Here is a 22,901-nt window from a genome sequence, read left to right on the forward strand (position 1 = left end):
CTCAACAATATAGTTGCAAGCCCAATAAATAGTCTATGTGCAATGCTACATCAATTTGCAACGACAGAGCAAGTCACCATCGCTATCTTTACTGCCTGCAGTTGCTACTCCGGGTCTTGATCGCGAGCAGGGCTCGCGAAAGAGCCGTGACATTTTCCTCTGCGGGATGCTGCGCCGCGACGTACTCGCTCGACTGTGCTGCGCTGTGGATGCTGATTTGGTAGCTATATGCGTGCACCAGCCGCTCGACGACTGTAACGATCTCTGGGATGGGCAAAAGGTACAGAGCGAGGAAGCCACGTCCGGATTTGATCAGGTTCAATCTCTTTAATTTGGGGTTGCGAGCGAATGAGCGGTCAGATGGAAGGAGCACTCACTGCGCGATTCCGAAGCGAGCAAAAAGCGCCACTTCCGCTGCACGAGTAGGAGCAGCAGACCACCAGCATGTCCAATCATCTGACCAAAGTGAGCAAGACAGATCCAGGTCAGTTCCGTTCTAGGTTGAATGCCCCAAGGGAGATGCCGAAAGTAGAACTCACAAAGTGATAGAAAGCAGGCAGATACGCGAGCCTGCTCGTCCATGCGACGATATCGTCCAACAGCAAGTCGCAAGCAACAAGTGCGCTCATCTTTGCATCCGTCAGCAACTTGCTTTGCGCCGTTTCCAATTTTGACGCTCCTACCGCGCCGCTTTGACCAATTAAATGTGGCGAGATTGTGTACTCGAGGGCGAGCGAGCCGAGGAAGGCGCGTGACAGATGGAAGCATATCGTCACATCAGCTGCAATCGCGCTCGAAGAAGATAGGTCTGATCAATAGAGGCGCACTATCAGCCACAAAATCGAAGCAGAAATGAAGCGCGGACAGGTCTTCTGGGTAGCTCACCGTCTAACAAGCCAGCTTCTAAGCGCCAACGCTCCAAGTCGTGGAACCACCCATCCCATTCCGCGACCAACATATCCGCCGAAGCGATCCACCCTTCCAACCGACTAGCGGCATGCACTCGTGGTTCTCCAGACGCGATGCGACTGCGCAGATCCATGCACAAGTCTTGTGCGCGTGTCAGAATGTGCGCCAGCTCCGTGTGCGCCAGCAATTGCCGATCGGCCGGCGGTAGCTCGTATTCGAACACCTTGCCTTCAGCTACTGATTCGGCTTTAGTCCGGGTCTCGTCCAAGCGATCGCCCCCCTCCCTCTCCCTCATCAACGCACGCCGGAGCTCGGACATGTACTCTTTGGCATCCTCACGCTCTAGCAAGCCCTTTCGCTCGTTGATCAAGCAGGAATGCGCCTCGGACACATACGCCATGAGCCATACTCTGAGTCTATCCGCCTCGTCAATGTTGCGAAATGGCGGCAAAATGCTGAGGGCCTCTCCTAGTGTCGCCTCGTTCCTTCTCGAAAAGAGCCGAAGATAAGCCAGCGTCCACCACCTCGCAACGCGCGACATCTGCCATCCTAACTCGCCGCCAATCCAGCTGGCGAACACACAGGCACCCGTGATCTCCTCTACACCGATGCCCATCTCTGGATCGAGCTCCTGGTCGACCGCAAGGGAAGCAGCCTCTTCCGGCTTGACAGCTGAGATCATGTAAGCCTTGAGCCCCTCAAAGTACTTTGCAGCGCTAGAGTTGTGGAGCGAGGCGACGCCGAGAATGCTCGCGATGATCACTGGGGTCATGTTCTCGGAAGCGGGAAAAGTTGGGAAACCGAAACAGTGCGGGAAGTGATGGTTCGCGAAACTATGCGTCAAAGGTAGGCATATGCCATAAGTCTCGCAGTACGGCATCCCTGCAGTCCAGCTTTTCACAGAAAACCCCCACTCACAATATGAACAGTTGCCTGGCCCTTTCCAGCGGCACAAGGCCCATGCTGACGGCATTCAGTCTCGGATCATCCCTCCCAACGTGCTCGGCGGGCCTGGCATAGTTCTCCCATGCCTTCCCGCCAATAATCCAGCGCGTGGACGTGAGCGATGAGACACGCTCAGGTGTCTCGCTCTTTAAAACTTGCGCCAGCGTGTAGGACGGCTCGATGAACACCCTCGGTTCGTGAGCAGCAGCGCCTGCCGCAGACGCTGAGGCAGATGTAGCTGACGCTGAGGAAGGGCGGTGCGCAATTGTATCTGCCCCTGCACCAGCACCAGCACTAGCGTTCTGCTTCGAAGGAGCCGAGTCCGAGCGCTGATGAAGGTGCATGACAGGCCTGACATTGATAGGTACCGCTATCGACGCGCTGCCGCTACTCCTCTCTAGCACTTTCGATTCCACGGCAGAAATACCATCGTGGTGGGAAAGACCATCTGACGAAGCGCCGCCTGCGGAATTCGTCTTTCCATGCGATAAGCCATCGCTAGCAGGTGGCGCGCCCATCTCTCCCGCCCCTCCCGCAACGGGGGGAGCAGTCCCAGAGTGATTGGAACTCGCACCTGGGAGTTGCGTTGCCATGATGCCGGCGCCGACGATGGGGGGCTGTCGCAGCGGCATTGCGGCCGGCAGAGATGCTGCGCCAGAAGCCGCTCCTGGCGGCGGTACTGCACCTGTGTGATTGATTTCCTGACTCAAACTCACGACGCGGTGGTTGGCTGCGTGTATGCCCAGTGCGGAAGAGAGCGTCGTTATTGGCCCAATTTGTGAGAGATGTGTGTAGGGAGGGAGCGGCGCTTCTTCTGCCGCTACACTGAAGTTGAGGGCATGTGGGGAAGCAGAAGATGGGTAACCCATTGCTGCGAGATGATAGGCCCCGGCCGAGCGGCCCGGGTCATGTGAACCCGAGTCTTGAAAGGAATGTCCTGCAGCATTTTGGGGGTGATGAGGCCAATACATACCCGCTTGGTGGCCGATCGGAGCTTGCGCCGCATGGCCCAGATGCACCCCCGGAATAGTATGCGATGGAGCCATGCCGACCACCATGCCCGTACCTTGCTGCTGCGACAGCAAACCCTCGACTGCGTCAGTCAGTCTACCGAGCATGACATCCGTCTTGTCTCTCCAATTCTCATCATCACTTCGCAAGCGGAACTTGCACAATTGCTTCATCACTTTGCAACGCTCGCAGGGAGGCTTCGAGTCGACATTAACGCATCGGGTCTTTGCACGTCGACAATTGACGCAGGCTTTTTGAACTTTGTTCGTCGCGTTGCCAGAGCCAGAGGAAGGGTTGGTTCGAGCAGAGGCAGAGCGCTGCTGCTGCTGTTCGTGCGAACGGGACTGTTTCTTTTGCTGCTGCCGTTGTTGCAGGGAGAGTTCTTCCTCCTCCTCGCTTGCACCACTTTCGTCCTCACTTTCGTAGCTCATGCCCCCCGTCGCACCCATCTGCCCAGATGCGGTAGTAGTACTGTGCGGTAGCAATACCGATTGCTGTGCTGCTATTGCCGAACCATTGTGCCAGTACCTTCCGGCTCCTGTGCTCGGTGCTGAATTTACAGGCGAGCAGCGCCGGAAAATGGCAGATGCTGGGAATTTGTACGACTGCTGTTGCTGCTCTCCTTCACCTCTGGGCGCTGGGTCACCTGCGCTGCCGCCGGCATCGCTGGTATGTCTGCTCCAGCCCCGATCGTCAGACCGATGACGCTTACCGAGCGCGATATGCTGCTGCTCAGGCGACGCCGAAGGCGTAACATAGGCATGCGCAGAGACAGTGGTGGAATGAGAAGCAGTGGAATGCTGGTGGTATAGTGCTTGTGCATCTTGCTGTTGCTGGTATTGCTGCTGCAGATGGTGCACTGGGCGCGGCAGACCGTTCCCGCTGCCATTTCTGGTCGATGCGCCTTTTAATGTTGCAGCGAGAGCTATATCTTCTTCATTGCGGTACGCCATGGTGGTGATTGCAAGGCAGAGCAGGCGAAGCTTTCGGCCAGCGAACGGAGAGATGAAAGATAGGCAGCCGGAACAGAGATCGGGGCACGTTTTGCAGACCCTTGAAGGATCTACACCCGTGAAGCAAGGTTTATATTTGGAGTGAGAGGTGAGTGACGGACCTCATTATGCTGGCGATCTGGCTCGCTTCTTGAGCGATCGACTTTGCAGCTCCGGTGTGCGCGTTAACGTTGACGGGGTTGCACGAACTCGGGGGAGCCGCACTCTGAAAAAGCGGCGCTGCGCCTGTTCAAATGTTGGAAGACCAATGCGGACGGGCGGGTGCGAAAGTCTTCGCCGTCCTGTTTCTCGACTTTCGATGCCCCAAGGCGTGAACATTGGTGTGCACAATTGTAACCTTGGACGGTAGGACGGGAGGTCGGGAGGTCGGGACCTCTAGACGAGTTACGGTCAACAACGGACATACTTGCTGGTTGTTAGTTTACGCACCATGTAGGTTTGCGTGGAGCGAGTCCGATGGTTTTTGGAAAAGGCTTCAGCCCCGTTCCTCTCAAACTCGTTGGTGGCTCCTCAGAATGTGTGCCCCATTTGGTCACTTTCAACTGCCCGGCCTTAACCTTGTACAAGACGTACATCGCTTATTCGGCCTTTGCACATTATCACAACCCTTTTCTGCACGCGTGCTATTTGGACGGCTTGGCAAGATCTTCTCGGACAATATGGCACTGATGCCAGTATTATTGACTATACGTCATGTTCATTGATCGCAATGCTGCACATCTGCCAAGCTCCAGCGTTCAACAGGGATTCAAGGATCGATATTAGCACATGTTTGGGCCGTGGATGCTCATTGAAGTCATGGCAGAGGCTCATAGGCTTTACTGATCAACTTGTTCAGAGGCATCTATTTGGATTCAGATGCATCGAACTGAAGCAGGAGTTGAGCCTCATCTAATTAATACATTTAGCCTCAAGGAAAACTATCGTTACTCACATTGATTATATACTCTCTGAGAGCACAGTTCCTTCATCTTGGCAAGAATAGTGATTCCGCAAGTGTGTCCACCTCTTTGATTGGACAGCCGATATTAGCCATCAGGCTCCAGGACGAAATCCAAACAGTGATCATTTTGGCTTCCTGGCCACACGGTTGATGCAGGATTGCATCTACTCAATCACGGCGAAAGGAGGTGCATGGTGCATCGGATTGAAATAAGCCAAGGTTCATCATTGGATTCGATCATTGAAAGCGCCCAGTACCCCCCGCGGAAAGTCATGTGCATTGACATCAAATCACCTTACGCACTTGCCAAAAAATATTGCTTCTACGGTTCAAACACGGTCACCGAAGGGCCAAAATGTGAACATGGACGCAAAAGTAATGTGATTCAAGGGATCTCACTGCGGTTACAGGCAGCAACTCCTTGTGGCCATCGCTTCTGTCGTGCCTTCCGGTCCTCAGATGTGACTTGTGTCTTTCTCCTTCGAAACTCGTCCCCCAAAACGATCAGGTCTTCACAAAGCCACGCTCCACGACCGCACAGGGTCATGAGCTCTCGTATTCCGATGGAAAATTTGGGACGACGGTGCCACAGACAACCTCGTTCGAGCCCATTGGTTCGAGCTCTTGCCGCGTCTGCTATAGCTCTTGCGCCCATGTGACCGCCTCAGTCCAACTTTCACGGACCTGCCCGAGTGCGCTGGCAAGCGCAGTGTTACGGCATAAGCTGATGGCAAGGCTGTCAGATTGCTTTTTGAAGGAGTGGGAACAGAAGCTGCGCGTTACTGGCGCTAAGGCGCACTCCTGTAGACTACTTCCGTTGTACTATCGCATTCGCCTACAGCTGGTTCCGTCTACGGTTCTCTGGAGCTCTTCATCTTCGTCTCCTTCGTGGTTCCGGCTACCCCCAGAGCCTCAAGCCTTCCACTGCAAAGGCTGGCTACATGATGTGCTGGGGCGGTGTGTGCGAGGATGGGAGAGAGCACTCTATTGAAGACACAATATTACCGTTGCGGAGCAGAAGTTGGATGAGAGCGATGCTGGTGTTGACGCCGCAACAGACGCGCCACGCCTGAAGATTGCGGTTAGCCGTGATGAAAACTATCCTTGTCACCATGTGTCGTCAGAATATACGATTTTATACACCACCTTCGTTTCGCATGATTGTAATGCTTCGTCAGTGGCCGCATTTGCCCAAAGCTGGGTCTTTTCGATTCATATCACGCGCTCGCTCTCGTCGCTGGTGTTTGGGTGCGAGCTACCCGAATTCCGCCGCTCTTTTCGCAGCATATTCCTCCTCCCATGCTCCAACGCTGTGCAGAAATAAAATTGTGGGTTTGGGAGCTGCAAAGTGAGCAGTCATTCCCCACTTCTTCTCTGTAGTGGCACAATTTGTGTGATAATCTTGTAGTATGTCTTCATTGACGCCGAAGCAGCGGCAGCGCGGACGCGCGAGCTAACGAAGTGAAATATGGCAAAGCACATTGAGGCAGCACATTTGATAGACAAATATCGAACGCCATCGAAGGTTCTACAGCAAGGAACAAGCTGCGGGCGCTGCAGGTGAAAGCCAACATCTTGTGGATATATGAAGGAGAGCACTCAGCGCCCAGACTTCGTATAGCTTCGAGATCAACAAGAGGTCAGAGCATCCTATCTTGATCGTCATGAGCCATTCCTTCACAATATATATATCGTTTCTGGCATCACCAATAGCCATACGAAAATGATCGGTGAAGCGGTGAACGGTGAGCAACCAGATCAGGCCAGGCCCGGTCGTCAAGCGCAAGGCGTCACAGCAAGCGAAATTGCAGGAGTTCCTCGCTCCACGCTCGCATCACAGCTTCATGCCGTCATGTCTCATATAGCCTGGCTGAGTCCCGGAGCATGTGAAGTGCGAAGGAAGATCTTTGCTTGGGGGGCCTCAACCGGCCCCATTTAAACAGGGGCGGAGGGTAGACTCTTCGCACGAAGCGCGTCAAGTCTCGCTTCCGACGAGAGAGTACCATACTCCGTGCTCGACACAAGTATTCAAGACGCCACAACCAGCTGCAACATGCCGGGTACATGTCGATGAGCGACACAATGCAGTTAGAGACAATGCTGACTCAGCACTTAAAACATTACACTCTATATCTCCTGTGTTCCCACCCAACATGGACCTACCCGTACCCTCCCCTCGCTGGCCCACATGACGAGTAAAGGGTCAGTCCTTCTCTTCCGACACCTCAGTCCGTGCCTCAGGATTATTTCACAATCTCGGCACGTAGCGCGAGCTTCGTATTGATCGTCCTTTGAATAGCATTACTGCCGACAGAGTTAGAAAAGCCGCCTTTGAAACAGGGACGTCAGGAAGATATATGGGTAGCACAGGGTAATTTACATATTCCACGGCTGAATCGACTTAACAGATTTGCAAAATCGCCTCACTGCGGAAATCTTCGTCCGTAATGTCCTCGAGTCCGCTTTTGAGCAGGAGCTCCACCTGCTCCTCTCTCCCGTCGTCCTCGACCTTTCTAAACTCCGCATCAGAGCATTAACCAGCTGCGTGAGCGGCGCTCGTGTCAAGAACAGACTGTGGAAACAGGAAGGACCTCATGTGTTGGTGCTTGAATGGAGGATTGGAGAGTAGCTTGCTTGGTATCATGCGCGATGCAATCGTCGAGGATGCCACTGTTCTTTTCGCCTCGACTTGTTCGATCACGCAAATGAGTGATCACAAAGAGATGGACCAGGGGAACTCTGGGGAAGTAAGGAAATGATCATAAGCAGCTATCACGAAGGCTCTGCTCTCAGTCCCTACTGCCAGTTGCATAGGGTAAAATGTGAGATGAAGGAACTGGGATATTGAAGATAGGCAGAAGAATACTTCCACATCTTACGGAGGTTAGCTGCTCGAGTGGACCAGAGGCCTAGACGGCTGAAACTCAGCAATCCATCGTGGGTACGCCACCAATTGACTTGTGCGATACAAGCCGTGCAAAAATAATAAGTGTTGCTTGTTGTGCAATGGCTGTTAATGGCCCTATGAAAAATTGGACCGACTTGTCACTTGCCGTTTGTTCCGAAGGGTTTTCGCGGCCGAGGGTTTTGGCTGCCGGCCGAGAGTTTTGGCTGCTGGCCGAGAAGAATGTTTTAGGCACACATTCAATATATGCACACATTTAAATCTCGAATCTCGACCTCGCTCCAGTCCCCCCGTACTTGTCTGCATGAGCACCCGGGGTGCTCAGTTGGCTCCTGTTACCTTCCATGTGAAGCTCATGCGAGGGAGTAGCGTAGTGCCAGGAGTTAGCACGCGTTGGCGTCCCATCGATTGAAATGTTAACTTGGTCAACTGTGTCAAGCGGTTGACTCCGTGCACAGGCTTCCGATACTTTTATTCATCCCTGGGATATACACTGTTCATAGGGACGAGCCCCATCCTCTCTCCCTTTTGGAAGACGATGAGCGCCTTTGAATGCAAAATGTATGCCTTGACATACCCCTGCGCAATCAGGCTTGCCACGATGCTCTCGACATCGACTAGCGTCAGCTCGGGATCCTGCCACGCGGCGCGCGCCAGAATGAGCAGATCGGAGAGCGGCAGCGTGGGGGATGCGGCGGCCGCCGAGTCAGTGCTGCGGGTACGATAAATCAATAACCTGCGTGTTGGTCCACGTTGAAACATCAGCTGTCAGCGTGTTTCTCACATTTAGAGGTTTTAGGGCTAGTGCGCCTTGCCACTCACGCTTGCCGCACCAAGCATCGCCACGTTCCCACCTGCAGCTTTTCGCTCAAGAGCAAAAAGAGGCCGTGTTTCCTGAACCACTCTCGGTTCTGCTCGAGCGCCTGCAGAAGCCCTGCGCCGTTGCCTTTGCGCATTGCTTGCATCAACGGGCCGAAGATGGCCCACAGCCCGAGCTCGATGAGGATGATGGGCGATGGAAAGATGCCCAATACCAGGGCGGTCGCGGTGAGCGAGATGGTGATGCGGCTGGGGTCGTTCGATTGAAGGAAAAGGTCAGATCCAGAAAATGTATGCGACAAGCACAAGCTGATGCTCCACTCACCGCAGATTTTTGAGATGGCGGACGTTGCAGTGGTCGAAAGCCCATCTCAATTCCTTGTATGCCTGCACAAAAGACCAAAGTCAGCGTCTCACGGAGAACGAACTGTTCCCGTGCGTGGATCCTCACAAGTCTTATTCGGTGTTGGCTAAGCCGGAGTCTCCCGACAAAGAAATGATATGTGACGCGCTCAGCGACATCGTATGCCTCTTCCCCAGGCAACCCTTCCGCTGAGCCGCTCTTGACGACTGTCGCCTTCTCCGCCGAATCTGCAAATTGGGCATTCAGTTTGAACGCGTTCTCTACACTGCCAAGAACAGTCGAGCAAAGGCGAATGTTGTTCAGCTTGAAGTAGGCTTTGAAAGATGTATTTGCGAGCCATAGAGCTGCGCGCCGCTTTGTGTGCGCGCACGGTTGTGATGCACGGTCGTTTCCAGCAACTCCAGCAGATTTTGACAGACGACTTGCTGCATCCGTCACCTTGGGAAAGGTTGAGGATAGTGTGTAGGCGTCGACCTGAAGTTCATGAGTCGGTATCACGCATCCGAACATCATCAGCCGCAAGGCTAACGCCGCTATCGGGGAGGTAGGAGGCTTCTACTGACCTCGATTGCAAGATCAAGCAAAAAGATTCCAACCATCTTCAAGGTCTCGGCGAACCAGCAAGCATCAGGCTGCTGAAAGACGAACGCAGCCTTTGCATAGACCTGTGCCCACGCGTCATACGCCTTCTCGCAGTCTTCTGCATCCTGCGGTCTTACCTTGCTTCCATTCGCTGAGCCTTTCCCCCTCCCTGCCTGTCGCGAGGCAGCGGCATTTCTTGCGCGCAGAACTGGAAGAGGGTTGCTGAGGAGGAATGCATGGGTGAGGCGCGCTTGTTGCAGCTCTCCCAGAAAGGACGCAAAGCGATCGTTGAGCCAGTCGGCTGCGTTGTGCTCGATCTCCGTGATTGATGGGAACTGTGGGTATGAACTACAAGTCACACATCAAACGGTCACCTCGATGCTCTCCCCAGTTACGCTCACATTTGTGCCCTGTTTGGAAATAGCCTCCCATTTTGGCCCCACCTGGAACCCAAGGCTATTCGCCAGGTTGCGCGCCGCATGCACATTGCCACGATCGCGCCACGCAGCGTCGCCTAGTTGGCGGATTTGCTTGTACCATGCCAGATGCGTGAGAGCAGTTGGAGAAGCGCTACCAGTCGGCACAGCCATCGCGTCAGCCCTCTTTTCCTGTGTTCTCAACGTTAGTGTGAGCGCCAGCCTCGTTCGTGCAAATCGTGGCCATTAACATGGTTCCATACTTTGCTGGTCTTCGTGTTGGCTTTACTACACATCGCACGATGGAATGGACGCGAGTACTCAAAAGGATCCATTCGTAGTCGACGGGCAGTTATCAGGCTGGGCTGCTTATATATGTGATTACATAAGCGTTTTGTGTATGTTGCTGAGATTGCCGAGAGCTCCTCGTTCACTGGTGTCATAATCTCCAGTAACCCTCTCTATAGAACCTCCAGTTCCGGACTTCAATCGTATCTCTCTTTCGCGACATCCTCCTTTCCCGACCTATTATCTTGCCTTTCACTAGCCTCAAGCTTTTCATATCAGCAACTATGTCGGCGCAGAATTTGAACGGCGGACTGCTCTTCAACATCGGCGGCGCAGTTGCTCTGGTCACCGGTGGTGGTAGGTGCATCTTATGCCGGAGCAACGGTTTCGCATTTTCCCCATGGCCTCTCTCGGTACCTTAAGCTGCAGAGATCCGGGCTGATGCGGCGGATACATTTTGTTCTTTGCCATAGGCACGGGCATCGGACTTATGTGCGCGCGTGCTCTGGCAGCGAACGGCGCGAAAGTTTGTGAGCTCAGCTATGTTCCAGTCGGCGAGATGTCAGCCCGGATCGCAGGCTCATTCACCCCGTGTTCCACGTCCGTGCAGACATTTCAGGACGTCGCCAGGCTGCGCTCGAGTCCGCCGCCGCAGACTGCAATCCAGAACTTGCTCCGCTCGGCGGCTCCCTCGTCCCCGTTCAGGGTGATGTGTCTGACAAGGCGTCCTTGGCCAAGATCGCCGAGACGATCCAAAAGACGGATGGGCGTCTCCACATCCTGGTGAACAACGCGGGTGTGGAAGGTCCATGCACCGAATTGACCTCCCCCGAAGGGTTAAGTGCGAAGGATATTAGCGAGGCGCATTTGAAGAACGAAGAATTCGTCGTGAGTTGGCGTCTACGCACATCCTTGTACTCCGGCACAAAGCGCTGACCCGTGTGCATGTCGGACACAAAAGGCATGGGACAAGCTTTTCTCGATCAACACGCACTCGGTCTTATTCAGCACGATGAGCTTCCTCCCACTCCTTTCGGCAGGCAACGCAGCCCCGCCCTCATCGCGAGCTCAGGAAAAGTACGCCAAGTGGACCGCAGCCGTCATCAACATCACCTCCATCAGCGGCTTTGTTAAGGTCAGCCAGAGTCACTATGCGTACAATGCCAGCAAAGCAGCAGCCAACCACATCACAAAGATGCTTGCACACGAATTGAACTTTAGGAGTAAGCTGGGTGAGTGGAATGCAGCTGGAACGCTTTTGCCGTCGCCTGACAAATGCATTGACTGCTTGCCTTGCGACTGCAAAAGGGATCCGCGTTAATGCCATCGCTCCAGGGCTCTTCATGACGGAGATGACGGCGCCAACGCCGGCCGCGCGCGTCGACCCATCGCAAGTCGGGCCAACGAAGCATGCGAACCCGGCCGGTCGGTTCGGCACAGAGGAGGAGATGGCCAGCCTGTGCCTCTACCTAGCTAGCAACTGCTTCCAGCAAGGCCAGATCGTCGTCCTCGATGGGGGGTTCACCACTGCCGTCGCAAGCACCATGTAGAGTTGGAAAGCGGATTGCTCAGCGCAGTACAAATTCTCGCTCGTCATCGTTCATGAGGTCTATCAGTCAATTAATGCAGTTGCAACTTGAATACAAAATTTGCAATATGCGATACGGGTGCAAAGGAAAATAGTATTACAAGTGTCCGTAGTGTATGCCGATCGTTGAGTGTGCTCATTATGCGCCATGGCGTGGAGAGGAAGGGGGCGCGTCGTGATGCTGCTCAGAGGAAAAATGCAGCAGATACTGAGAGGGTGACTAACAGTGCTGCAGCCGAGGCGCAAGAGCTGCGGCTCGCCGACAGCGCAGCAGTGGACGTGTGGCCTATCTGCACGGAAGTTGGTGCCGGTGCGGCAGAGGCGACAGCCTTGTGGCTACTCGCGCTTGACGCTGCGCTTGTGGAGATGGTGAGGCTGCTGGCAGTCGTACTAGACATTGTTCTCGTTTGGTTACCAGACCCAGCAGACGCGATGATCTCCTGCCGTTGCATGGACAGGATACCCTGCTGCGCGCTGACGGGCGCGGTGTTGTTGAGCGCATTGGCGTACCAGGGCTTGCCGGGCGTGTCGCCAAGCTGCGCAATGTTCCGGGCTTGGAGGTTGAACTGCTGTACCAGCGGCCAGGTGCACCACTCGAACGCGTGGACGCTCTGATCGGTCAGCTCGTGCTCGAGCACGAGGACACCCTTGCCCTGGCTGGTCAAGCTGCCGAACGCTTGGTGGATGTTGGTGCAGACCTGCGCGGGCGAGTCGCCGACGCTGCCACTGCCTTCTCTCAGCTCCCAGTCGTTCGAGTCACCAGACCAGCTGACGAGCGTGAGGCCAAATACGTGCTCGGCGATCGCGCGAATACGGTTGTCAGCGTCGCCTGTGAAAGGGATTCAATGGAGGGGAAGAACAAGTCAGCGCGAATGACCCTGCAATGGAAAGTGAAAGAGGTAACCTCACCTTGTGGAGGTCGCCAGAAGGCTGGGACCTTGCCGGACAGCTGGAAGATGATCTCCATGCACCATCCAATTTCTGCAACGACGTCCTCGTTGGACAAGGCTGTGATGAAAGACGGATGGGACCAAGTGTGGTCGGCGAGGTGATGCAGGGGGGACTTTGCCATTTGTTGGAACGCATCTTGGTTCGTTAGAATATTGCTGCCGATGAGGAAGTGCGTGGCGCTCTGGCTGTTCGTTTGCAAGAAGTTCAACAACTCGTTTGTCCCTTGCGACGGGCCATCGTCAAAGTTAATGGCAACCTGACCTTGCGGAGCAGAAGTGATGTCATTCGGACCTTCGCATTGGCTGTACCTACAAGAGGAGGAGGCGGGTGGTGTGGATGTTGAGCGTCTGCGATACGCGTCTGGGATACACGAAACTCACGACCAGTTGCAGACGGATGGATCGGCGGGGTTCACACCATCGGGGTACTTCAAGGGCCCATTTCTGTCGATGCGTTGCAGTGATGTCAGCAAAACAGGACCGTAGAAATAGAAAACAAGCGGCAGACATGCACTGAATCACATCGGGATGATACATACACATTCTGGGAGCGCGGGATGCTCGGGATCTTGCCGGTGGCGACGGCGGCATTCAGCGCGTCGATCCACGGTTGCGGTGTCATAGACCGGGGCGGCGTGGCAAATGGTGCAGGCCATGTGACGCCCGCTCGCTTGACAAAGCGGACGGGCTGCGCAACGACGGCAGCTGCGAGTGTGCAGCATGCCGCCAGCGGGATTAGAGTGCTTTGAAATCGCATGTTAGACCAAGAATGTGCGATGAGTGAGCAAGGGATGACAATAAGGAAATTGGTGAGGAAGCATCGTGGGGGAAGGTCAACAGAAAGTGCATGTCTTCGTCAGCGGTATTTGTATGAAGGCATGTTCTTGCTGCCTGCAGCTTGCACCAAGCAAACATCTGAGCGCTGCACCTAACCTAGAGAAGCGATTCATGTCCTTTATTCCTCATCAGGCGCTGCACAAGGAGAACGGGTACCTCATGCTCATGTCGCGGGCATGCAGGGTTTCACTGCTGCTGTCATGCATTGTTGACTCGCGTGAAGGCGTTTGCTCCAAACGCGACCGTGCGCCGAGACGGTAGGAAAGCAAATCTCATTGAGGATGGTTCCTCGATAACGCTGGCAATCCGACGGCGCATGTGCTCCCGGCCGCGGTGACATATCTCGTCATTCGTGCTTCGCTGTGAGTGTTCACGAGAAAAGTGCTCGACGTTCGAAGATGCAAGAAGGGACAGGATTCTGTACCACGTACTGCTTGATAAACATGCTGGAGGAAGCATTCGAGCTGTTTGTACCTGGCCGCAAGGCTGCCATCAGCCATGAGCGAGCGCGTAGCGTCGGAACGCCGGTCGTGACCAATGCAGTCAATTTGTTTACAGGAGAGCCGGCGGGCAATGACGCACGGTGCCTGGATTCTGGCTTTGCGTCGCTTTGCTATTAGGAATCCCCTGTGACGGCACTCAAGGAGAGCCAAGGGTGCCTGGAGACAATCAAAATGCAAAAGTGTCGCCGCAGCCGCAACCGCGGAAGCTCCCGGTCATTCGTTTGGTTGGCACAGTTTCCCCGTGCTTCGGAGAGCCCAGATGGGGTGGGCCCACTCTATCATGTCCTGCGCCGACGGGGAAGACTGTGCAGATGGGGACCGGAGTTGCGGCGACACAGACCCAAACTCTCTGAGGAACCGGCGTCATACGCATCTAATCAATCATCAAGTGGCGGAACGGAACACCGGCGTCAATCCGTTTTCCATACATTGCTGATGACTTGCTGGGGAGCGGTTGCGCGTGACGGACACGTGCATATGTAGGTGCGTCCACAGACAGACCATCGCGGTCGAATGGAGGAGCGGGTACACTGTACATTCACACAGCGCTGTGCCTTCCACAAGATTGACGGAACCGACCCCGCGGCCCCTCGCTCGAGACTCGTGCACGGACTACAAATATCTGGCGTGCAGCATACAAGTATGGATTCAACCCGGGCTACACAGTGTCGGCCCCGCGATGAGAGCTTAGAACGATGCATAGCGTTGCACGTGTCCCAGCCTTCGTCTCTTTATTAAGCGCCACTATGCCAGCGAGTAGTGGGGGAAAGCTCTCCTTCGGCACAACTTATTGGTCCTCTACGACTGCCGAGGCTGCGGCTGAGCGACGAGCGGCCGGCGCGAGCAGTTCAGAGGAGCCGATGACAGAAGAACCTCCGCGATCAAACAAGCTGCTGCTTTGAGATGGGTGCTGTGCTCGTCGTGCCTGCGCGATGCAAGCCATGCAGCTGCGATGCGATGGAAGCGGAAAGACGCAGGTCCCGCGACCATCGGCAGCGGATCGCGTCATTCCGGCCTGCTTCCCGCCTCAAACATAGGATATCCTGCCGCTGGGCATGGGCACGTGACGGTCCATTTCTCTGTGAGGCGAGCCTCGCAGCTGGTAGGAGGCAGTCTTTGAAGATGTGATGAGCTCAAGAGAGCCAAGCAACGTTGCCCTGAAGGTTGTGAAGGTGTGACGGAGGATGGTGCCACAAAGTGTATGGTATAAAGCACCTTGCGCCACAACAATGCGGCCCGGAGGTGATGCCGTCGCGCGTCGCAGCGACACTCTTGGCTCACATCAGCTTGGAGGCACTACCCGCCGCATCCATTGCCTCAAGCCGATCGAGCATCTCAGCCATGAGGTCATTTTGCTTCTGCGCCTCGCTTGCATCCGTTCTGCTGCTACCGCCCGGGTCCGCGCAAGCGTCTACGTGCCCCTGCTGCTCACCGCCACCACTAGCGCCGACCCCACCCCCACTAGCGTGTGTGATGGTGCGTGTCTCGCTCCGTTGTGGTATGAGCGCAGGCGCATCTGGCCGCCAGCCAGGTGCGATCATGCGCAGTTGCTCCTCTTCGCGCATCTTCTTGGCCTTCTGCCGCTGCGCGAGGTATACCTCTGCGGCGTGGCGTGCAGACGCCAGCGCGGCACGCTGCGAGGCCGGGTTGGCGGTGGAAGCGGGTGTGTCTGCGCCGGCCGGGGGAGGTACTGGCTGACGGAGGACGTAGTCCTCAAGGTGGAAGTCGTAGACAAAGTACGCCTCCAGCGCCGGCGGGAGCGGATGCAGCTGCGCCACAGGCAGCTGCGGACGCGGTGGAATGCGCAGGGCGGGCGACTTGATCAGCGGAATCCCCCCCGCAAGGCCGTACAGAGCCGATGCGGACGATGCAGCAGCGGCTGCAGGGAAGGAGGCGGGAGAGGCGTGATGGGGACGCCCGCCGCCGCTGGGTGGCGGAGTGACCGACGACGCCATGTTGGGAGAAATAGTATCCACCGTCCGAGGAACATCCACGAGACGAGCCGGGTATCGCGGTGCCCATTAGTGATGGACCTGAGTGGCACCGGTTACGGATGAGGCTGACGTGGAGGATGGGCAGAGGAAATAGATTGTGATGAGCATTCAGTTACGGTGGAGCAGTCCGCGGACACAACCCTACCTTCCTGCAGGCCGCTGGAGCTTTGTGAAAGCCTGGGAAATCCGCCACGAATGCCCCGGGATTCAAGGAGGTTGGAAAACAGAGTGAGGCAGGGGAGTACAAGCTGGGCCGTGGCCAACAGAGGTTGTCGTGGTGCGCTGCCGGGTGCATTTGCAAAAGCAAAGGGAATAGCGATGATCGACGCCACTGCTTCACTGCTAGATCGACAGTCGGCACAGCACCGGACCGAATGTAATGAATGATTACTTTAATCCGGTTGGGCAGCCAACCATCACCACAGATCAACACCACCCATCGAAGTAGCTGATGGGCGCTGCATGCGACTGTCCGCTCGAAACCTCTTTCGAATGCCAAGCGAAAGGAGGAGACAGACGGACAGGCCAAGTAGAGAGAACAATACCAAGCGCCTCACGTTCGGATGACTGCGAGAAGAAACAGCTCCCGCCCCTGCGCGAGAAATGCTCGGCAGTGACTTTTTCAACTTGGAGACTCTCGGCTCACTCTCTGTTCTCCAGTGCCGGTTAGTATTACTTCCATCCCATGACCGAAACATATGTAACCGATGTTTATAGGTGATTCTTTCGGGGTTTCACCATTTTCTTCCGGCTGGTTTCCCAGTTTATGCTGTATTCACCTCTCACTTCTCGCACTAACCCGACGATACTACTCGGTTTCCTTGTTGCATGCCAGCAGGATGGGGCCAAGCTGGCTGCTGGTCATTCGTATTATTATTTTATCGGCCGGAATCAGTATCAGGGAGGGGGGTTCGAATCGCTCTGATGAACTAAAAAAATAAGAAAAAAATAGAAGGCTCCTGGCCGCTCGGAGAGGGACTACCATCGCGAAAAGTCGGGGATCTCCGATCGATGGAAGGGAAGTTCGAAGGGGATTGGTCATGCATGTCCCCTGCTCTCCTCCTCATGTTGCTCTGTTCCGCACCTTTAATACCTGCTGGCATGCCTTCCCGACCCTTCGGTGCCGCTTTATTCGCTCGAACCAAGGTGGCTTGCTTTTTGCATGATATGCCATCCTAGAACGCGTGACCTCGGCGCTCATAGATCTGCATCTTCTCAACGCACGATTGCTTGCACCAAGGGCAAAAAAGGACCAAGTTCGATCCTTCTTCACGCGGGTCTGGCAAGGAGCGATTCGAAATGGTGCACGCCCGGCGTTCCTGCACAAAGCGATACGCTTTCAGCTCCAAGGCAGCCGCAGCAGCGATAGCGCTGCTCTTCGCTAGCGCAGCGACGCACACCGTCCAAGCTGCTTTCACGCATGGCCGGACTTTTGCAACTGGAGGCAAGACGCACCATTTCCCCCGCGCGCATGGCAGCGGCATTACAAGGAATGGGAATGACCTGGCGGGTCAGACGTTCGACTATGTCATCGCCGGTGGCGGCCTGGCCGGCCTGGTCTTAGCTAGCAGACTCAGCGAAGACGCAGATGTCACGGTCGCAGTCATCGAGGCGGGCGTTAGTGGCGTTGGCGATGATTCATTGACGATCCCCATTGCAAATGTGAGCGTGTTTACAAATGCTACATGGGACTAATTTTCGGGCCCTGACTGCTCGCATTTTCCTACCCAATGATACCTTGCAGCTATACGACTCCTCTGTAGGAACCAGCAAAGACTGGCAATACCCGACCACACCTCAAAACAACCTCGACGGCAAGCCCAAAACATGGCCGCGCGGCAAGGTGCTCGGTGGTTCGTCGGCGATCAACGGGCTCTACATGGTGCGCCAGTCGTCGCTCGAGCAGGACCTCTGGGCGAGCCTCGCAGGAAACTCGACCTCCACTCTGGGGCCTAATGCTGACGTAACTGGCAATGCGGCCGCCAAGTGGGGGTGGGACAACATGCTGGCCAACATGAAGCGCAGTGAGACCTTCACTGCGCCCATCTCCTCTGTGAAGGCTACCCTCGGCTCCTCGGTCGCTTGGGCAGACTCTTCGCACGGCATGAGCGGCTCGATCCACCACAGCTGGCCGGGCAAAGAGTACGCCTCCGTCGGCGCGTTCATTCAGTCGGTAACGAGAGTGACGGGCATCCAGATGAATGCAGATCCGTACAATGGTATGAACCTCGGGCCCTTTGTCGCAACGAGCGCAATCAACCCGGCCAACTGGACGCGCAGCTTCAGCAGAACAGGCTACCTCGACCCAGTCCTGGGCAGGTCAAATCTGGTGTGTATGCTCTGAGGTTCAGCGGGCTGACAGACGGACTTACTGAATGCGCCTCTGTTGTAGTACGTTTTGACAGGTCATCTAGTGACCAAGGTGCTCTTCGACAACAGCAGCGCGTCAGCCGTCCGCGCTACAGGCGTGCAGTACGCTGCCTCCCCTGGCGCAAAGGTGCAAACCGTCAAAGCGAACCGTGAAGTAATTCTCTCGGCCGGCGCGGTCGGCTCTCCTACGATCCTGCAGTTGTCGGGTGTAGCCGACCCTGCGTTGCTCTCGTCGCTTGGTATCGACCAGGTCGTCAACCTACCCGGCGTCGGGTACCACCTGCAGGACCATCTCAGCGGGGGCGTGACGTTCGGCATCCGCGGCAGCACCGACAAACCCGGAACGAACATCAGCGGTAACGCAGTGATGGACAGCTACGTGAACAGCGCCATCGCCTATGTCAACCTCGAAAGCCTCTTCGGCGGGTCGGCGGGTGCGAACGCTGTGCGCGCGCAGATCGCGAACGGCGTCGATGATGCCGTCAATAGCTACAATGCGCCGGACGCCGTCAAGGCTGGGTACCGCGCGACGTACAACGCGCAAGCGGGCCATGTCTTTAAGGAAGGCAGCAAGACGGGCCCGATCGAGCTGCTCTTCGCCAATACATTTGGAAACATCCAAGTGCAGACCGCACTGCAGCATCCCCTCTCGCGCGGAAGCGTCAAGATCACCACAACCGACCCCTTCACGTACCCTTCCATCGACGCTGGCTACCTGACCAACTCCATGGACCTGCAGATCATTAGACAGGGCTTCAAGCTGGCGCGGCAAGTCGGTGGCCAGAGCCCTCTGTCCGACTTGCTGAGTGGCGAGATGAGCCCGGGCCCCGGTACGACCAGCGACAGCGACTGGGAGACGTGGCTCAAGGCGAACACGCAGACTGAGTACCACCCTACCGCTTCGTGCTCCATGCTGCCGCGTGAGATGGGTGGCGTAGTGGATGAGAACATGCTCGTGTACGGCACAAGCAACCTGCGCATCATCGACGCGTCCGTGCCGCCGCTCAGCATGGCTATGCACCTCATGACCGCCACTTACGGCCTCGCTGAGATCGGTGCGGATATGATCAAAGCGACGCGCAACAACATTACATATCCTGGTGGGCATCCGCTCAACTCGCAATCCTCTTCTTCCAAGTCCGGATCAGGCTCCGGCTCTGCTTTGGGTGCCCATGGGTCCTCGGGAGGCTCATCAAGCGGAGCTGCGCGAAGCGGCCGCCACACCTCACCCGCATCCTTCGCCGTCGCATGCAGCGTCGTGCCTCTCCTGCTTGCATCGCTGTACACCTTGGCATGAGCCCCTCGGTTCGTTCCTGCAATTGCCAGCATGACACCGCAAACACACCATCTCATTACATCAATCGGCCTCGGACAAGGCATACACTATCTCTAATCGAATACATTTCCACAACTTTCCCTTAGCAACCTTGTCGGTCCCATTGCTGGGCCCATTGCTCTTCGCCAAGAGAGACTCGACAAGCCATACGGACTTTCAGCTTTCACAATTACCTCCAGAAGTGCGCTTTGCCCACCAACCGCTTGTTCAGCAGATGCTAGACTTGCTCGGCTGGCGGCCCGGTAGCCGCTCTGTATTGTGTCATATTACGATAGAGATTGCTGGCCGCTTGCATATTTGTATGACTTTGCTTGAAGCGCGTCCAAGTTGCCAGCATTACCGCTCTGCTTTCCATCTGTCGATCATTCCGCTGTGCCAAGACGCTGTCCGCCTTGCAGATTTCTTCTCCCAGTGCGGAGACAAGACCACTTTGATGCATCATGATGTGACCCCACAAGAACGTGGGCCAATTTTCTTTTAGCACGGGACGAAAGGGCAACGGTAACGTCACACCTTCCCAAGTGGCAAAGTGCTGCCTCCTATGCATCTGCGAGCGCGATGTCGCCGCCACCGAAATCGGTATTTGGCTCCCAGACCAGGGTGCTGAATCCTACCTTGCATTAACCGCTCAGAGCGAACCAGCAAGGCGTAATATAGACATCAAGCACATACGCCGCCTACCTTGCAAAATGCAGGTTGCGCTAGACTATGTAAAATGGTACAGTGAAAAAGGTCAAGGTCTGAGGCAAGGGATCAGCTCTGTCTTCTCATATCAGATCAGATCCGAATGTAAGTTAAAAGATGCGTAAGTAGACTAACACAGGCGGCCAACACGTGAGTAACGTGAGTAACGCTGGGAATACGTCAGCCAGCATCCTAAGCTTGACTTGACTTGAATGCAGATCTCAAATAGAGTAAGAATGTGAGAGCATGCCTCGGCAGAGTTCCTCTTTGCAGTCTACTGCGCATAACCTTGCTGAGGAGGATAGCCCTGCGCATACCCTTGTTGACGGTAATACCTGAAGAAGCGGAACACAATGATCAATTATATTTCCTCAGCAGAACTTGGCAAACAGCCCAACTTACTCTGCCCATTCCTTCGAGTAGTCTGGCTGGCTTCCAGCTGGTGCGGCTCCGGCGGCAGCGTTCGAATCAGCAGTGCCGCCTTGCTGCGCAGCAGCTTGTGCGGCGTAGTAAGCTGCCCACTCTGCCGAATAATCTTGCCCACCCGCTGCCGCACCGGCGGCAGCGACTGGTGGCTGCTGTTGCGAAGGGTCGGCCTGGGCATAGCCTCCATAGCTGTTCCCTTGTTGTTGCCATGGCCCAACGCCAGCCCCGTAGCCCTGCTGTTGCTGATGCTGCTGACCATGGTAACCTCCTCCGCCGCCTTGGAAGCCCATACCTGGGCGCGGAACCCTTCCTCCGCCTGGCTGCATCCACACATCTGGGTTCCTCCAAGGAGGGATCTTTGCCTGCCCCGGCGCGCCTGCCCCAGTTGCCCCTCCTGCGCTGGCTGCAGGGCCAGCTCCAGGGGGGCCAGGTCGACCAGGAGCACTGGCGCTCCCCGGTCCTGACGCGGGTCCACCAGCTCCGCCACCAAGCTCCGCCATGAGACTCGCATACTCCGAGTCGAAGGCGCCGTTTCCGGTGGGCCCACCGCCAGGCGGGCCACCGGGCCGACTGCCGAATCCGCCGGGACCGGCGGTCCCCCCACTCGTGCAATCACGAGCCAAGTGACCCTGCTGACCGCATCGATGACATGTGATGTGTGCAGTCCAGTTGCGCTCCTCTGGGCAATCGTACTTGCGGTGTCCCTTCTTGCCGCAATTTTGACAGACCTGGTTTTCATCGTCTCGCAGCGTTCCGTTGAGTGCAGCAAGCTCTCGCAATTGATTCCTCTTGTGGTCGTTCTCGCCTTCCGGTGTGGATGCGGCCTGTCAAGAATAAGAGAAAGTTACTTGAGACGCTGTTCAGCCCAGGAGATGGGCTGCGAATCTGGACTCACAGTTTCGATGACCTTGTTGATGAGCCTGACACAGTGCTTGACCTTGGCTTCTTCATCGGCCGTCACGACACAGTGCATGTCTTCCTCATCTTGGTCATCATATCCAGGTTTCCCCTTCCCTTCCTTAACACTACCCTTGCCACGAATAGCAATCTTGGCACCGCTCTCGCGTTCCATGGTCTTGATTGTGTTACCACGAGGGCCGACGATCAGACCAAAGAAATTGATCTCTGGGAACTCTTTCAAAGGTAGGTAGACCTTTTCGGTTGGCCTCTGATTCCGCTTGTATTGCTGGTACTCGGCAGGCGGCTTGAAATTAGGATCCATCTTCATCTGCTTTTCGACCAGGCCTGCCCTCTCATCCTCCAGCTTTTTTCTGTATCGAACTTCTCGTGTGTTTGTCCTTCTGCCTTGATTGTCATAGATGGGAGGAGGCGATGGGGATCGCTCGCGGTCGGGAGGAACAAAGTCGCCGGAAGCGAGCTTCCGATTGATCTCCTCCAGGCGAACTTGCGCGGCATACTTATCAAGCTCATGCTGCGAGACATTGGTGGATGTGATGGCGGTTGTGATCCCGGAGAGGTCGACCTTGGAAGACTCGTCGCCCCAGCGTGAACGACGCTTGCGAGTGCCTGGTGTATCGGGAAAGAAACATGCTGTGCGTCAGTATGTGGAACATGGATGCGCAGCGAGAAGGCTTGCCCAACAACTCGCCTGAATCCGCTGCACTGTCCTCTCGATCTCTCTTGATGCCGCCGTCAGACAAAGGTGAGCCTTGAATGCCACCAGATACACCTTCGCCCTCACCCCATCGCCGCGGCGCTCCCAGAGGCTGAGCGTTCATACCCGTCTTTTGCGCATTGCTTCGCCACGACATCCTTCACGATTACCTTCGTCGCTGAGTCCGGCTGTCAACTTTCTCATACAGATTTGTAATGTGTCGTATGGCCTTCCTGATCACTCGTAGCACATGCTTGCACGAATTGTGAGTGTGCTTCGAACTCTGAAGTACCTGCCTAATGTCCTGTGTTGATGGATTGGAGGAAGACGAAGGAAAAAGCTGAGCTGACGCAAAGAATAAATAAGCGCAAGCGTCTCTTTTCGGTGGGGCCGACTTTCACCG

General features: G+C 55.7%; 7 protein-coding genes across 7 annotated transcripts; 2 read left to right on the forward strand and 5 right to left on the reverse strand.

Annotated features, from left to right (window-relative positions):
• Positions 1 to 7: 7 nt before the first annotated feature.
• On the reverse strand, positions 8 to 3,930 carry K437DRAFT_154048 (uncharacterized protein). The gene is made up of 5 exons (XM_013386846.1): positions 1,828 to 3,930; positions 886 to 1,742; positions 540 to 808; positions 378 to 456; positions 8 to 264 (listed from the first exon to the last, which is right to left on the reverse strand). Exons 1-5 carry the CDS (start codon positions 3,816 to 3,818, stop codon positions 89 to 91), a joined length of 3,372 nt encoding a protein of 1,123 aa, XP_013242300.1. The 5' UTR covers positions 3,819 to 3,930; the 3' UTR covers positions 8 to 88.
• Positions 3,931 to 8,197: 4,267 nt separating this feature from the next.
• On the reverse strand, positions 8,198 to 9,607 carry K437DRAFT_225747 (uncharacterized protein; the record flags this gene model as incomplete). The annotated part of the gene is made up of 5 exons (XM_013386847.1): positions 8,198 to 8,462; positions 8,549 to 8,794; positions 8,871 to 8,932; positions 8,997 to 9,383; positions 9,473 to 9,607. Coding segments are annotated over 5 exons (1,095 nt in total), but the record flags the coding sequence as incomplete, so codon positions are not given.
• An 830-nt stretch (positions 9,608 to 10,437) lies between these two features.
• K437DRAFT_257582 (NAD(P)-binding protein) lies at positions 10,438 to 11,835 on the forward strand. Its single transcript, XM_013386848.1, has 4 exons — positions 10,438 to 10,725; positions 10,806 to 11,083; positions 11,157 to 11,427; positions 11,504 to 11,835. Exons 1-4 carry the CDS (start codon positions 10,686 to 10,688, stop codon positions 11,743 to 11,745), a joined length of 831 nt encoding a protein of 276 aa, XP_013242302.1. The 5' UTR covers positions 10,438 to 10,685; the 3' UTR covers positions 11,746 to 11,835.
• Positions 11,755 to 13,629, reverse strand: K437DRAFT_154205 (carbohydrate esterase family 4 protein). The gene is made up of 4 exons (XM_013386849.1): positions 13,273 to 13,629; positions 13,115 to 13,177; positions 12,693 to 13,042; positions 11,755 to 12,612 (listed from the first exon to the last, which is right to left on the reverse strand). Exons 1-4 carry the CDS (start codon positions 13,488 to 13,490, stop codon positions 11,969 to 11,971), a joined length of 1,275 nt encoding a protein of 424 aa, XP_013242303.1. The 5' UTR covers positions 13,491 to 13,629; the 3' UTR covers positions 11,755 to 11,968.
• A 1,721-nt stretch (positions 13,630 to 15,350) lies between these two features.
• Positions 15,351 to 16,028, reverse strand: K437DRAFT_225787 (uncharacterized protein; the record flags this gene model as incomplete). Its single annotated transcript, XM_013386850.1, has 2 exons — positions 15,351 to 15,707; positions 15,765 to 16,028. The coding sequence occupies 2 exons, from the start codon at positions 16,026 to 16,028 to the stop codon at positions 15,351 to 15,353; spliced, it is 621 nt and encodes a 206-aa protein (XP_013242304.1).
• A 1,081-nt stretch (positions 16,029 to 17,109) lies between these two features.
• K437DRAFT_154293 (GMC oxidoreductase) lies at positions 17,110 to 19,862 on the forward strand. Its single transcript, XM_013386851.1, has 3 exons — positions 17,110 to 17,729; positions 17,812 to 18,396; positions 18,460 to 19,862. The coding sequence occupies exons 1-3, from the start codon at positions 17,367 to 17,369 to the stop codon at positions 19,732 to 19,734; spliced, it is 2,223 nt and encodes a 740-aa protein (XP_013242305.1). The 5' UTR covers positions 17,110 to 17,366; the 3' UTR covers positions 19,735 to 19,862.
• Positions 19,863 to 20,484: 622 nt separating this feature from the next.
• K437DRAFT_154275 (uncharacterized protein) lies at positions 20,485 to 22,210 on the reverse strand. The gene is made up of 3 exons (XM_013386852.1): positions 21,779 to 22,210; positions 20,860 to 21,688; positions 20,485 to 20,792 (listed from the first exon to the last, which is right to left on the reverse strand). Exons 1-3 carry the CDS (start codon positions 22,109 to 22,111, stop codon positions 20,650 to 20,652), a joined length of 1,305 nt encoding a protein of 434 aa, XP_013242306.1. The 5' UTR covers positions 22,112 to 22,210; the 3' UTR covers positions 20,485 to 20,649.
• Positions 22,211 to 22,901: the final 691 nt, after the last annotated feature.

The sequence above is a fragment of the Tilletiaria anomala genome, assembly GCF_000711695.1.
Source record: "Tilletiaria anomala UBC 951 chromosome Unknown K437scaffold_63, whole genome shotgun sequence".
In the NCBI taxonomy this organism is placed as follows: domain Eukaryota; kingdom Fungi; phylum Basidiomycota; class Exobasidiomycetes; order Georgefischeriales; family Tilletiariaceae; genus Tilletiaria; species Tilletiaria anomala.

Bases quoted from the DNA above. Each gene is read 5' to 3' on its own strand.
- K437DRAFT_154275 (XM_013386852.1), bottom strand. From the start codon at position 22,111: ATGAAGATGGATCCTAATTTCAAGCCGCCTGCCGAGTACCAGCAATAC. The intron at 21,689-21,778 runs GTGAGTCCAGAT...CCACACCGGAAG, and splicing joins TCAACAAGGTCATCGAAACT to GCGAGAACGACCACAAGAGG. The intron at 20,793-20,859 runs GTAAGTTGGGCT...CCGCTTCTTCAG, and splicing joins TACTCGAAGGAATGGGCAGA to GTATTACCGTCAACAAGGGT.
- K437DRAFT_154205 (XM_013386849.1), bottom strand. From the start codon at position 13,490: ATGCGATTTCAAAGCACTCTAATCCCGCTGGCGGCATGCTGCACACTC. The intron at 13,178-13,272 runs GTATGTATCATC...ACGCATCGACAG, and splicing joins ATCCCGCGCTCCCAGAATGT to AAATGGGCCCTTGAAGTACC. The intron at 13,043-13,114 runs GTGAGTTTCGTG...CTCCTCTTGTAG, and splicing joins CCATCCGTCTGCAACTGGTC to GTACAGCCAATGCGAAGGTC.
- K437DRAFT_154048 (XM_013386846.1), bottom strand. From the start codon at position 3,818: ATGGCGTACCGCAATGAAGAAGATATAGCTCTCGCTGCAACATTAAAA. The intron at 1,743-1,827 runs GTGAGTGGGGGT...TTTGACGCATAG, and splicing joins GCCAGGCAACTGTTCATATT to TTTCGCGAACCATCACTTCC. The intron at 265-377 runs GTGAGTGCTCCT...TGCCCATCCCAG, and splicing joins GCTCGCTTCGGAATCGCGCA to AGATCGTTACAGTCGTCGAG.
- K437DRAFT_154293 (XM_013386851.1), top strand. From the start codon at position 17,367: ATGGTGCACGCCCGGCGTTCCTGCACAAAGCGATACGCTTTCAGCTCC. The intron at 17,730-17,811 runs GTGAGCGTGTTT...GATACCTTGCAG, and splicing joins TGACGATCCCCATTGCAAAT to CTATACGACTCCTCTGTAGG. The intron at 18,397-18,459 runs GTGTGTATGCTC...CCTCTGTTGTAG, and splicing joins TCCTGGGCAGGTCAAATCTG to TACGTTTTGACAGGTCATCT.
- K437DRAFT_257582 (XM_013386848.1), top strand. From the start codon at position 10,686: ATGTGCGCGCGTGCTCTGGCAGCGAACGGCGCGAAAGTTT. The intron at 11,084-11,156 runs GTGAGTTGGCGT...CGGACACAAAAG, and splicing joins TGAAGAACGAAGAATTCGTC to GCATGGGACAAGCTTTTCTC. The intron at 11,428-11,503 runs GTGAGTGGAATG...CGACTGCAAAAG, and splicing joins GAACTTTAGGAGTAAGCTGG to GGATCCGCGTTAATGCCATC.